This window comes from Hyperolius riggenbachi, chromosome 4, assembly GCF_040937935.1.
Source record: "Hyperolius riggenbachi isolate aHypRig1 chromosome 4, aHypRig1.pri, whole genome shotgun sequence".
NCBI lineage: Eukaryota > Metazoa > Chordata > Amphibia > Anura > Hyperoliidae > Hyperolius > Hyperolius riggenbachi.
Genome location: NC_090649.1, coordinates 263,050,570 through 263,063,283, shown reverse-complemented (window position 1 = coordinate 263,063,283; position 12,714 = coordinate 263,050,570). Strand labels below are relative to the sequence as shown.

Genomic DNA, 12,714 nt, shown 5'->3' with positions numbered 1-12,714 from the left:
CAAAGTGCCTTGGCACTTCATGTAGCAAGGGCTTATGGGAGCTCAGTCTGGGCAGGAGGAGGAGGTTACTAGCCAGAGATTTTAGAGGCAGAGGGGAGGAGGGAGGAGGAGAGGGAAGTGAGCTGAGGGCTGGAGATGCAGTTGGAGCTTGCCTATGTGTAATGTGACAAACAAAACATGGCTGCTCTCATTGTATCACAGGAATAGATAAACATAAACTGTTGAAGCTGTCTACAGCTAGATTTGCTGTGTAAACTTTCTAAACTTTAGATAAGATATATAGACAAGTTACTTGTTCTAGTTAGTTTTTCATCCGCTTTAATTGACAAGCCTTCAGAGAACGGCTTTGAGTCTGGTACAGCCATATTTGAGTTTGTAGATTCCTTTGAATATTGTGACTTTTTTCATATTTCATAGACAAGTTTGTGAACACTTTTTTACATTATCTTGGTAAAATATTATTTAATTATGCGACTGTGCCAAGTACCGTAATTTGATTTATGCACAGCACTTATTAATATGGTTCACGCAGAAACCTACTTTTATTATCTCTTTATCACCCTTATCTCTACTCTCACTTCTAATTCACATGATACCTCTGAAGTAGTTCTTGCTTGTTCTGCTTGTCTCTAGCCCATCTATTCTTTTTCCCTTCCCTGTAAATTCAGTTTATAAAAAGGCCAGCCCTGTTGATGTAGATTTTCTTGTATAGGTACTGAATGTATTTGATTGTCTCTGCGCACTTAGACACAAAGCAACATTTGCTAGGATGGTAAGGTGAAGGCAACAGGTCACCAAGATGACTTTTTAATTCAGCAGATTTCCTTTATCGTGAAACACGTCTATATTCAGCTCTCTAGGCATTGTATTCTATTTTTCATTGTTTGCTTTCTTATAATCCAGACAGCTCTTTCAAATCACCTTATTGAAATATATAAAATGCATCCTGGTAACTGCTCAACCAGTATAAGATGAGAACATTATGACAGCTCTTTGTTAGCAGCAAGACAATAGTTCACAGGTTTGTTTTATGTGTTACTTTGCGATCACATTTCACATAAAAGTGCACACATGTTCATGGTACTGTATATTTAAAGTGCATAAACACTTTTCCATAATTTTTGTAATTCTGCTATACTCATTCTCTCTCACTCACTCACTCACTTCAGATTGATCGCTTCCCAGTCATTAATAGATCAGGGGTAGTGATTGATTTACTACCTTGCTATACTCTCTTCTGCAGAGGCCTCATTAAGAGTCATTAACTACTACTCCAGAGATGGTCAATAAGATGCAAGCTTGAAATTGGACCAATCATGTTCAGCAGCAAATTAAGCTGATTGGTCTACTTTCAAGGTGCATACAATCTGCACGAAATTGGCAACCAACCTGAAATTCTTTGCATCTTCTTAAGTATCCCTGATTGCCACTGCTCCTCCCTCCACCCACTCCATTCGCAGTTGCCACAGGGCCCCCGACTGCCGCTGGATCCCTCTGCCGCCAATCCCCCCAACTGCTCATGAGTCCCAGGGGCCCCTGCACAATGTGTGGATGCTTTGTAATATTTAATCTGTCCCTGTGTGCTGCTCCATCCATGCTCTAGCTTCATCCCCACTGCCTGCCTCTTTTCCATGACCCGGCAAAGGTTATTTCCGTGTAAACTGTGTGGCATGGATAAGAGGCAGGCAGCGGGGATGAAGACAGAGCACGGATGGAGCAGTGCACCAGGACAGGAGAGCTATTACAATAAAGCCACACATTGTGCATGGGCCCCGGGGAGGAGTCAGGGGGAGACCCCTAGGGTTAGGAGTACAGTAGCTGGCTTAGGGGTACCGAGATCTATATAAATTCCTTTGGAGTTGCTGACCCATTCTCATAAAATGTCTACCTTGGGATGCATTTACAAACACCCAATGCAGCTTTGATCTCTTGCCCTTGCTGCTTTTGTTGCTACTGCTTTGCATGTAAAAACATTATCCACTGGAGTCTGTGGGGTAAACCTATTTTTATGCACACTCCGACTAAAACTTATAGAAGTCAGTTGGGGAGTAATTGTAGTAGTGTTGCTAGTGTACCACACAAGAGGTCTCTCCCTGCAAAACAGACTGGAGCTACTGGGGAGGGTGAGGCATCATCCAGCAGTAAATTGAATTTCAGCACTACCTCAACAGTGCAGGTTTTGCAGCAATCCACAAACATACACAGGTGAGGTAATTAGTGCCTCAGTAGAGCTGATTAGCTACCTGTGTGTATTTCCACAAAATATGCACTGTTGGTGGGCCGTAAGGACAAGGTTGGGGAACACTGTTCTACAGAACCATTTCATCCTATAATAATAATAATAATAATAAAGAACTACTCTAGATTTAGATGGATTGTCTCGCTCTCACGGTAGGATGAAACCTTGTAGGTTGTTACAGAAATAAAAGGGGATGACGCCCCTATGGAACATATGTATGTAGAGACTGGCACATCCCATACAATTCTTTGTTTCACATAAAATTTCTAGCCAACATTTCGGAACCACGCAGGGTCCCTTTATCGAGGCATTCATCTGTCAACTGCACAAATGACTAAACATATTAGTGGCCGATTGGGGTAGCTGCTGCTTGCCTAGTTCATATCACAGACTCTGAGTGCTTTGAGGCGGTCTAGCCCAATCAGGTACTAATACGCTTAGTCATATGTACGGCAGACAGATAAATGCCTTGAAAAAGGAACCTTGCATGGTTCTGAAATGTTGGCTTGAAATTTTATATGAAACGAAGGATTGTATGGGATGTGCCAGCCTCTACATACCATACTTATAATAATAAAGACAAGCATCTTCCTGCCCTTTATTTTCAATTCACACAAAAGAAAGCAAATTTTAGTTTTTATGAATTGCTTGCTAAATAAGGTAATTAAGATATTCTGAATGTCGTTATCTGAAATGGTTTATCAGCAAGTGGCAAAAACAAACAAATTCAATTTAAAAGAATAATGCAGCCGAGGTAAGCTACCGTAAAATCTCCAGAATATTAAAACAGACACTAGCCTACAATATAGATCAAAACTAATAGAGATTTTTTTTTAACTTTCTTTCCTCGACAATTGAAAGGTCAGAGTACCGCCTTCTGTGTAATCATTTCTCTATAACTCCTACATAGAAGGCTGTATGGGATGACATTTTTACTGTTCCTTTTAGCCTTTAGAGAAAAACAGCTGCCTTGCTGTGAAATACCGAAGAACCTTGTTTTGAAAAGCTTGTACTATTTGTGAAGGACTCGTGTTTCTATGAGGCACATGCCTAAATTCCACTTTAAGGAAAAAGCAATTCCTTCAGTTCAATACTATATATTGCAAGGAATAAATAATAATAATGCTAACGTTTGTATAGTGCTTTTCTCCTGTCTTGACACAGGTGCTTGAGCGCTGCAGTCACATACAGTAGTTCTCCTCTTTCAAGGTGGTGCCCATAATCAACCCACTTTACTTGTGTTTGATTATGCATTTCTCTTGTGTTCCTATTAGAAACTGTCAGGTAGGTGTGTCAGAGCCTGGTTCTAATCACTGCATTAAAGCGGGATTGTCACCATAAAAATCAAATTTCAACAGCAACTGATGAGTATATTAAATGATAAAGATGCTAATCCTGCATTCAAAAATTTCTTTGCTGTTATGATTCGGAGTTATCGCATATCTTAGGAGCACTGGCCCTTTAAGTGCAATTGCCAAACAGTTGCATGCTGGTGGTCTTTTTATCTATAATATATTCCTTCTCTTACCTTTAGTTCCTCCTCCTAATGACATAAGACAGTGCACTTCCTAGTATAGACCTCAGTGGGAGTGTCTAAAGACTCTGGGAGGAGGGCAGGTAACAAATACACAATTAGCAAGAGTAGAAAAAAATTAGAGAGGAAATGTCAGGAAGTCAAAGGTAACAAAGTTGGAAACTGCCTAAAATCGGATTCTCTGCTTTTCCTTTATAAAATTCACATGAATCATAATGTGGATGGTGCAATTCATCTGTTATGTAAGTAGAACTAGTATCTATCTACTTATATATGTGTTTTTTATTTCTAGGTTAGCGTGGGTGTCACTTTTTCTTTAAAGAGAATCTGTACTCTAAAATTCTTACAATAAAAAGCATACCATTATATTCATTATGTTCTCCTGGGCCCCTCTTTGCTGCTTCTGCCACTCCCTGCTGCTATCCTGGCTTGTAATTGCCAGTTTTAGGCAGTGTTTATAAACAAAACACATGGCTGCTAACCAGCATGTGATAGGCTGAGAGAAGCTCAGTCTGTGACTCGTACAGAGCCTGCAGGGGGCGTGGAGAGGGTGTGTATAACTTCTACCTATAACAGCAGAGCAGAACATTCCTACCTAAGCCGACAAAGCTGACAAGGGAAAGAAGATTAGATGATATAACAGAGATACTACAGCCACTGTGCAACTAAAAAAGGCTGCAGTAAGACAGACCACATTAGAACAGATATAGGATAGAAGAAATAAGGCTGAAAATTGTGTTACAGAGTCTCTTTAAGGCAAAAATAATAACTAAAGCCTCATACACTCACTAATCACGTTTGAAACGTCTGGCAAACTACACATTTAGCCGTATTGGACAGCAATCATGTAAACAAAAATGTAGTCAAAAGCTAAGTTGAGCAACCGATATTGGGCATTTTGCCCGATCCATCCAGCGGATGAACTCAGACAACTGTTAGGCAGATATTATGGAGTCGGCCACATGCGTACAATGTCCTTTAAACAACATTGTTCTACAGAATGCACGCATGGTTGTTCCTCATGCGCACATAATATTTAAAGAGAGTCTGAAGCCTTCTAAAAATCATCTTTTTATTAGACACTTATCTTTAGCAATATCAGCAGTGCTAAAACGTTGCATTCCCGCTTTCATAAGGCAGAGCTTAGCACGGTAGCTCTGACTCCATTAGCGTCAATCCCCGCTGATCGCGGTCCCTCTCCCCACCCCTCTCAGTAAAAAAAAGACTGAGAGGAGCGGGGAGAGGCGGCAATCAATGGGGATTGACGAGAGTAGAGGCAGAGCTACAGCACAAAGCTCTGCCTCTTACAGGAAGCGCTCCCCGCATTTTGCCCCGAGGATTTGAGGGGATTAATTTACAATATCAAAGAACAGAGAAGCGCTCACAGTGTATGGCTGTTTTTAAATGGCTGCCCTAGTGGACAGATCTCACCTGAATTGGTGGGCTGTTTGCTCGGAACAGCAGTTGTTTGCATGCATAGTGGCTGGATAGTGTACTGGTTAAGGGTTCCGCCTTTGACATGGGAGACCAGGGTTCGAATCCTGGCTAGGTCAAGTACCTATTCAGTAAGGAGTTCAAGGCAAGACTCCCTAACACTGCAGGGTGGCCTCCTGAGCGCGTCCCAGTGGCTGCAGCTCTTGAGTGCTTTGAGTCCGACAGGAGAAAAGCGCTATACAAATGTTTGGATTATTATGCATCCCATGGCTACGAACATTGGCACAATACAGGACAACACCTCCTGCTGCTAGACTGCTAGGGCCTGGTCCCTGGCTTCTAATTAGGATGCAAGCAAAATACTGCTGTTCCAAACAGCCCACCAAGTGATATCTGTCCACTCGGGAAGCCATTTCAAACAGCCACACACTGAGCTTTTATCTACTTCTCTTTTTTTGTTTTTGTATGAAAACAGGAATAACCCCCTATAGTTTATTGTAAGTATACTGTCTGTTCTTATTTTACATGTAGATGGTGATAACTCATCTACTGCAGCACTTCAGAGTACATTGAACATTTTTTGTAAAGTGGTCCTTAGAGAAGTTCGTTATCAAGTTGCTTTAGAAGTTGTAGTTTAATGTCTCAACTGTTGTCTAACATCAGTTTTGAGCTCCCCCAAAATACTGCAACGTCATTTGGTTGCTTTTACCTGGAAAGAAAAAGTCTCTGCTACTATGATATTGTAAGTCAAGGGTCACCTCCCTCTGCTCCCTCCCCCCGTATGTCTACTTGGGGATAACAGATGATTGTCGAGTGCAGCTGCTTGCACAGTAGTATGGCAACCTCCGCTTTTGGCTTTCAGACATTTTCCCCCCTTAAGGTGCCCATACATCTAGCGATTTTGCAGTACGACCATTTAATTCGATCATTTTATCGAATCGAGGGTGTTCCAGAAAGCCCATGAAAAGTGGCTGATAGCCTGTTGAATCAACCAGCTTACTCAATCGAGCAGGATGCAAGATATCGGTAGACCGCACAGGAATCTGCTACTGTTCACGTATCATTCGATCGATTTTTGCATTCAGAGCATGGATACACAACATTATTATTATTATTATTATTATTTATTGTATTTATAAAGCGCCAACATATTACGCAGCGCTGAACATTAATTTAGGTTACAGACAATATTTAGGGGTGACATACAGCAATATGACAATACAGGAATACAAGAAAAAACAGATCACGCAGCACAGTATGAGTACCAGGTAATGCTTAGTCAGTCACTGGATGAAGCATGGAGATTAGGCAAGTTAGGTTCACTCAAATGCATGGCATGGGTTCACAGTAATGGAGGTGCCAGATCAGGTAGGACACAAAAGGAGGAGGACCCTGCCCAAAGGCTTACAATCTAGAGGGAGAGGTAAGGACACGAATGGTAGGGGACCAGAGTTCAGCTGTAGGTTTAGAGCACTTGTGAGGTGTAGTAGGCCAGAGTGAAAAGGTGAGTTTTGAGGGCTTTCTTGAAGATGTTGAAGGAGGGGGCTGCCCTAATCGGTGGAGGTAGGGAGTTCCATAGTGTTGGAGCAGCTCTTGAGAAGTCCTGGAAGCGTGCATGGGACTGGGTGATGCGGGGGGCGGTTAGGCGAAGTTCATTGGAAGAGCGGAGTGAGCGGCTAGGTGTGTACCTCTGAGTAAGATCGGAAATGTAGGTTGGACAGGTTTTGTGGACAGATTTGTAGGTCAGACACAATATCTTGAATCTGATTCTGGACTGGATAGGAAGCCAGTGGAGGGATTCTAGGAGGGGATCTGCCGTGGTGGAGCGATGGGAGCAGTGGATAATTCTGGCTGCCGCATTCATGATGGACTGCAGTGGGGCTGTTCGGGTCATAGGGAGACCAGACAGCAGGGCATTGCAGTAGTCAAGGCGGGAAATTATGAGGGCATGGATGAGGAGTTTGGTGGTGGCAGAGGTCAGGAAAGGGCGAATCTTACAGATGTTACGAAGGTGGAAGTTGCAGGACTTTGTGAGGTTTTGGATGTGGGAAGTGAAGGAGAGTGCGGAGTCCAGGGTGACACCCAGACAGCGGGCTTGAGAGGTAGGGCGAATGGTAGTGTGGTTAACAGTGACATGCACATCTGGGAGATTCGTGGATGGCCGGGGTGGGAAGATCATAAATTCCGTTTTGTCTAGATTTAGTTTCAGGAACCTAGCAGACATCCAGGAGGAGATGGCGGATAGGCAGGAGGAGACCTTGTCCATGGTAGTGGTGGATATGTCAGGGGTGTGGAGGTAGATCTGGGTGTCATCTGCATACAGATGGTAGTTAAAACCCATGGAGGAGATAACCTTGCCAATGGAGGATGTGTATAGGGTGAACAGTAGGGGGCCAAGGACCGAACCTTGGGGGACTCCCACCGAGAGGTGGTTGGGGGTGGACGAGGACTCATTGAAGGTGGTCGTGAAGGAGCGGTTGGAGAGGTAGGATGAAAGCCAGGACAGGGCGAGATCGTGAATGCCCAAGGACTGGAGGGACTGGAGGAGTAGGGGATAATCTACTGTGTCAAAAGCTGCTGACAGGTCAAGGAGGAGGAGAATGGAGTATTTACCTTCAGCTTTAGCTAAGGCAAGGTCGTTGACCACTTTGGTGAGAGCAGTTTCGGTTGAGTGGGCAGGCCGAAATCCAGATTGGAGTGGGTCTAGCAGTGAGTTAGCATTGAGGTACTGGGTCAGGCGTTTGTGAACCAGACGCTCAAGGAGTTTTGAGGCAAAGGGGAGGAGGGAGATAGGACGGTAGTTGGAGGGTAGCGAGGGGTCGAGTGAGGGTTTCTTGAGCAGGGGTAGTACAATGGCCTGCTTGAAGTCTGTGGGGAAGGTGCCTGTGGATAGGGAGAGGTTGAACAGGGTAGTGAGGACTGGGGCCAATTCCGTGAAGTGAGGCTGGAGTAAATCCGAAGGGATGGGGTCAAGGGGGGAAGTAGTGGTATGGGAGGTCTGCAGTAGGTGGTTGACTTCCTCGGTGGTAGTAGGAGTGAAGGATGTGAGGGGAGGATAGGGTGGAGGAGGAGCTGGTTGGGAGGGGGTGGGAGGTGAAGATTGGAGATTGGATATTTCCTGGCGGATGGAGACAATTTTGTTGGTGATCAGATGAACATTGATCAGATTGATTAGTGAATCGTATAGGAACCGCTTGTAGTGTGTGGTTCGACTTTCGTTCAACTACAGTGAAGTCGATTCCCCAATAAAGGGGATCGATGTGTTTATTGAATCAGAATAGCTAGATGTATGGCTATCTTTACTCTCACCATTAATCCCCCCCCCCCCTTCCTTCCAGAACCTGGCAAAATAAATGATTCTGATTCTAATATATTGCAGAAGATCGTACTATTTTCTAGGCTGCATATACAGTACCTTCTGTTGCAGTGGAAGGTGGCCAAGGTTAAATGACAATAATTTTATAATTTCTCTTTTCATTGACTCCTCATAGTAGAATAAATAGCCAAGAAGACCCTGAAGGTGTATTTCACAAAGCGGTAATTTTTTTATTTGAATTGATAACCGCAAAAAATGTACTCTCCATTTTCAGTTGTTACGACTGTGACGAAGAGCTGTCTACTCATTGCAACAAAAAAGCACTTGCCCAGATGCTGGACTTTTTGCAGAGACATTCATCTCGTTCCAAGAAAGGTACAGATTATTGTCAGTCGATAAACATATTTTTGGACTTTTGATAATTTTTTTTCAGATATTGGCTTTAAATCAGAAATTACCTTTTCAAGCTTGTACAGGGTGGGAATGGTGGGTGATATTAACTTCCTGTTTGTGGCACATTAGTATATGTAAGGGGGAAAACTTTTCAAGATGGATGGTGACCATAGTGGCCATTTTGAAGTCAGCCATTTTGAATCCAACTTTTGTTTTCTCAATAGGAAGAGGGTCATGTGACACATCAAACTGATTGGGAATTTCACAAGAAAAACAATGGTGTGCTTGATTTTAACGTAACTTTATTCTTTCACGAGTTATTAACAATTTTCTGACCACTTATAAAATGTGTTCAATGTGCTGCGCATTGTGTTGGATTGTCAATGCAACCCTCTTCTCCCACTCTTCACACACTGATAGCAACACCCCAGGAGAAATGCCAGCACAGGCTTCTAGTATCCATAGTTTCAGGTGCTGCACATCTCGTATCTTCACAGCATAGACAATTGCCTTCAGATGACCCCAAAGATAAAAGTCTCTAAGGGGGTCAGATCAGGAGACTTTGGTGGCCATTCAACTGGCCCACAACGACCAATCCACTTTCCAGTTAAATGGCCCCAAAGGTCTCCCGATCTGACCCCCTTAGACTTTTATCTTTGGGGTCATCTGAAGGCAATTGTCTATACTGTGAAGATACGAGATGTGCAGCACCTGAAACTACGGAGGGTTGCAAATTTTTTTATAAACATTTTATTGGTATTTATTTATATAACCCGAGGATTGAGAAGGGAAATACATCTACTGAATATATAAATTGTACATACGTTGTTAATATTCTCCCTTCTCCCCCCCCTCCCAGTCCGTTGCTTATACTTAAGCGCTCCCGGAGTATCTCCTATATCTTCTAGACAATACCAGGTGGTAAGGGTGAGGTTTCCCATTAAAGTATTGATTTCTTCTTGGGTAAAAGTATCTAAGATATCATTTTTCTAGATTTTGAAGAAATGTTTTGTCCTTTTTTCCAACGACTGCAGTGTATGAAGTTTTTTTCCAGTAGAAATAATGATGCCAACTCTTGTTTGAGTATCGCTAAAGTAGGATGCTTTGGTGAGATCCAGAGTTGAAATATGGCACGCCTGGCTGATGGTAATATGATATGATAGTTGAGGGCTTCTTTGTAGTATCCTCATTTTATCATAATAATGAAATAAACACATTTTAAACTCTTTTTCCACATCTTTATGGCATATAGTATTCGAAGAGGGATGCAATGACAATCCAACACAATGGGCAGCACATTGAACACATTTTATAAGTGGTCAGAAAATTGTAAATAACTGATAAATAGCTGACTGTCTGAAAAAAAATTGTAAATAACTATTGAAAGAACAAAGTCATGTTACGACCAAGCACACCACTGTTTTTCTTGTGAAATTCCCAATAGGTTTGATGTGTCACATGACCTTCTTCCTATTAAAAAAACAAAAGTTGGATTCAAAATAGCGGACTTCAAAATGGCTGCCATGGTCACCACCCATCTTGAAAAGTTTTCCCCCTCACATATACTAATGTGCCACAAACAGGAAGTTAATATCACCAACCATTCCCATGTTATTAAGGTGTATCCATCTAAATGGCCCACCCTGTAGTTTGTGAAATACAGCCATTTACTTGTTTTTGTGTATTTTGTATTTTATGTGTGTATGTGTGAAAGGGGGCAGTCCTCCCATGTCTGATATTTTAGTATGAATGGATGTAGAGGGTTTTGTGTGAAAGTAGAGTTAGCTCATAGTAAAATATTGGTAAAGAAAACTGTTATTTTACTATAGGAAGTAATAGGTAGAATATCTGTAATTTTACTAATCTTCTACCAGCAGTTTCCAGTGCTATTTTTATCATGCGCCATTTTTATAGGTATGCAGACAGGTGGGCCTGTATTTTTGGCTAACTATCCCCTCTTTTTGCTGCTACAATGTTACAAATGAAGTTGCTTATCAACCTGTTTAGCTATCTGTATCCTGTGCATCGTTCTCTATCCGTTTCTCTCTCGTCTTCTATTATAACATTTTCTTCTTTGTGCAGTGCTGACATTGGTAAAAGTGTTTAGCCTGTTCTACACATTTGAGCCTTTCCTTTCACTTCAGCTGTAAAAATGTGCAAATGACATTAGTGATGCATGAAAGACTTCTGTAATTACATTAAGCGACAGGGATAAAGAGGAGTGCTGGGTTCCCAAAAGAATGCTTGCAGCTGTGAGAATCTCACAGCTGATCCCATGGGCTGCCGGACACACCAATTCATACAAACTGGGACCGAGAGAAGGAACATGTTTGACATGCTAGAAGAACAAAACAAGACTGCTTTCTAGGGAGAGCCACCATGGAAGTAGTAGCTGAGGTTAACAGCATGCAAAATGAATTGCAGGTGTAATTAGAATTTTCTCCAGTCTTTATTGAAAATGCTAATTTGTAAGACATGGCCATGGTTGAAAAATGTGCACAGAAACAGTTGTTACTGAAATTGCCTGTTATTTCATGCACTGGTCTCTGTCATGCTTTGTGCTCCTTTTTGGCGTGCGCTGCAGCACGTGATCCACACGGTTTGGGTATGTTCATTAAAGAGACACTGAAGCGAAAAAAAATATATAGTGAATTGGTTGTGTACTATGAATAATTACTAGAAGATTAGCAGCAAAGAAAATATTCTCATACTTTTATTTTCAGGTATATAGTGTTTTTTCTAACATTGCATCATTCTAGAATATGTGCACATTACACAACACTCAGCATTCAAAATGAGTCTTTCAGAGCAGTCTGTGAAGTAATGACCTCTCCTCTAGCAGAGGAAAAGTAAATAGTCCAGGAACAGCCCTCTCCAAGATTAACTTAGTCGGAGAGCTTAATGGCTTGTTTGCATAGAGATAACAACTGGAGTTTCTCAACTCTTCCTGTACTGGAAACATTTAGACTGATGTATCTGATCTTAATGTTTTATTTCTTAGCTGTGCTACACATACAAATCATCATATCATCATTTTTTTTTCCGCTTCAGTGTCTCTTTAAAGTGCTGTAAGCAGAATAACGTGCGTAAAATCTCACTGCATGATGAGTAGCGCACAATGCTTTGTAAATAACGTTGCAATACACACTACTCATTGTACAGGAAGACTTCATGCACCTTATTTTGCTTACCACACTTTAGTGAATATACCCCCTTGTCTCTGCTCGGTCTAAACTTGAAAACATCCCAATTTGCTGATCTGGATGACTGCTCAACTCTCGCTCCTGTTTTCTTTGCCTGTGTTTTTGTAACAGTCTCAGTGAGTAATTAGAGCTACTCTAAGCTTGATGGCCCATTTCCACTTGTGCGGTGCGGATTCGTTACGGAAAACTAATTTGTACGCGTTTGTGAATTTTACTGCGAATTTGCGTACGTTTTTCCGTACTGTAGTATGTATGCGAATTTAACCATGTCGGTGCCTGTGTGCTTTTTACATTGATTTTAGGAGAAAACGTACGCAAATTTGGGGTAAAATTTGCGTAGCGAAAACGCATGCAAATTTCCTATTAAATACATTGTATGCGAATCGCACACCACCCTGCGGTGTGTGAATTCTGATGGCTCTGCCGTGCAGGTTTTTCCTGCACACAAAACCGCAAAGAAATTCTGACAAGTGGAAACAGGCCCATCCACTTGTATTGGTTATGCGAATCTACATGCAGAAAATGCATGCGAATTTGCGATAGTGGAAACTCGCATCAGGGAAGGCAACGATTTATTTATAAGGTCCTTTATTGA

At 42.0% G+C, this 12,714-nt stretch overlaps 1 protein-coding gene across 5 annotated transcripts in view; it reads left to right on the top strand.

Moving 5' to 3' along the window:
• The window catches only part of USP45 (ubiquitin specific peptidase 45), a 254,120-nt gene that overhangs the window by 91,401 nt on the left and 150,005 nt on the right, over window positions 1-12,714 (top strand). For all 5 annotated transcript variants that reach the window (XM_068231216.1, XM_068231218.1, XM_068231215.1 and 2 more), the window contains one exon: window positions 8,798-8,898. In XM_068231216.1, the coding sequence (XP_068087317.1) occupies window positions 8,798-8,898 (101 nt within the window). The remainder of the gene's footprint in view (window positions 1-8,797; window positions 8,899-12,714) is intronic.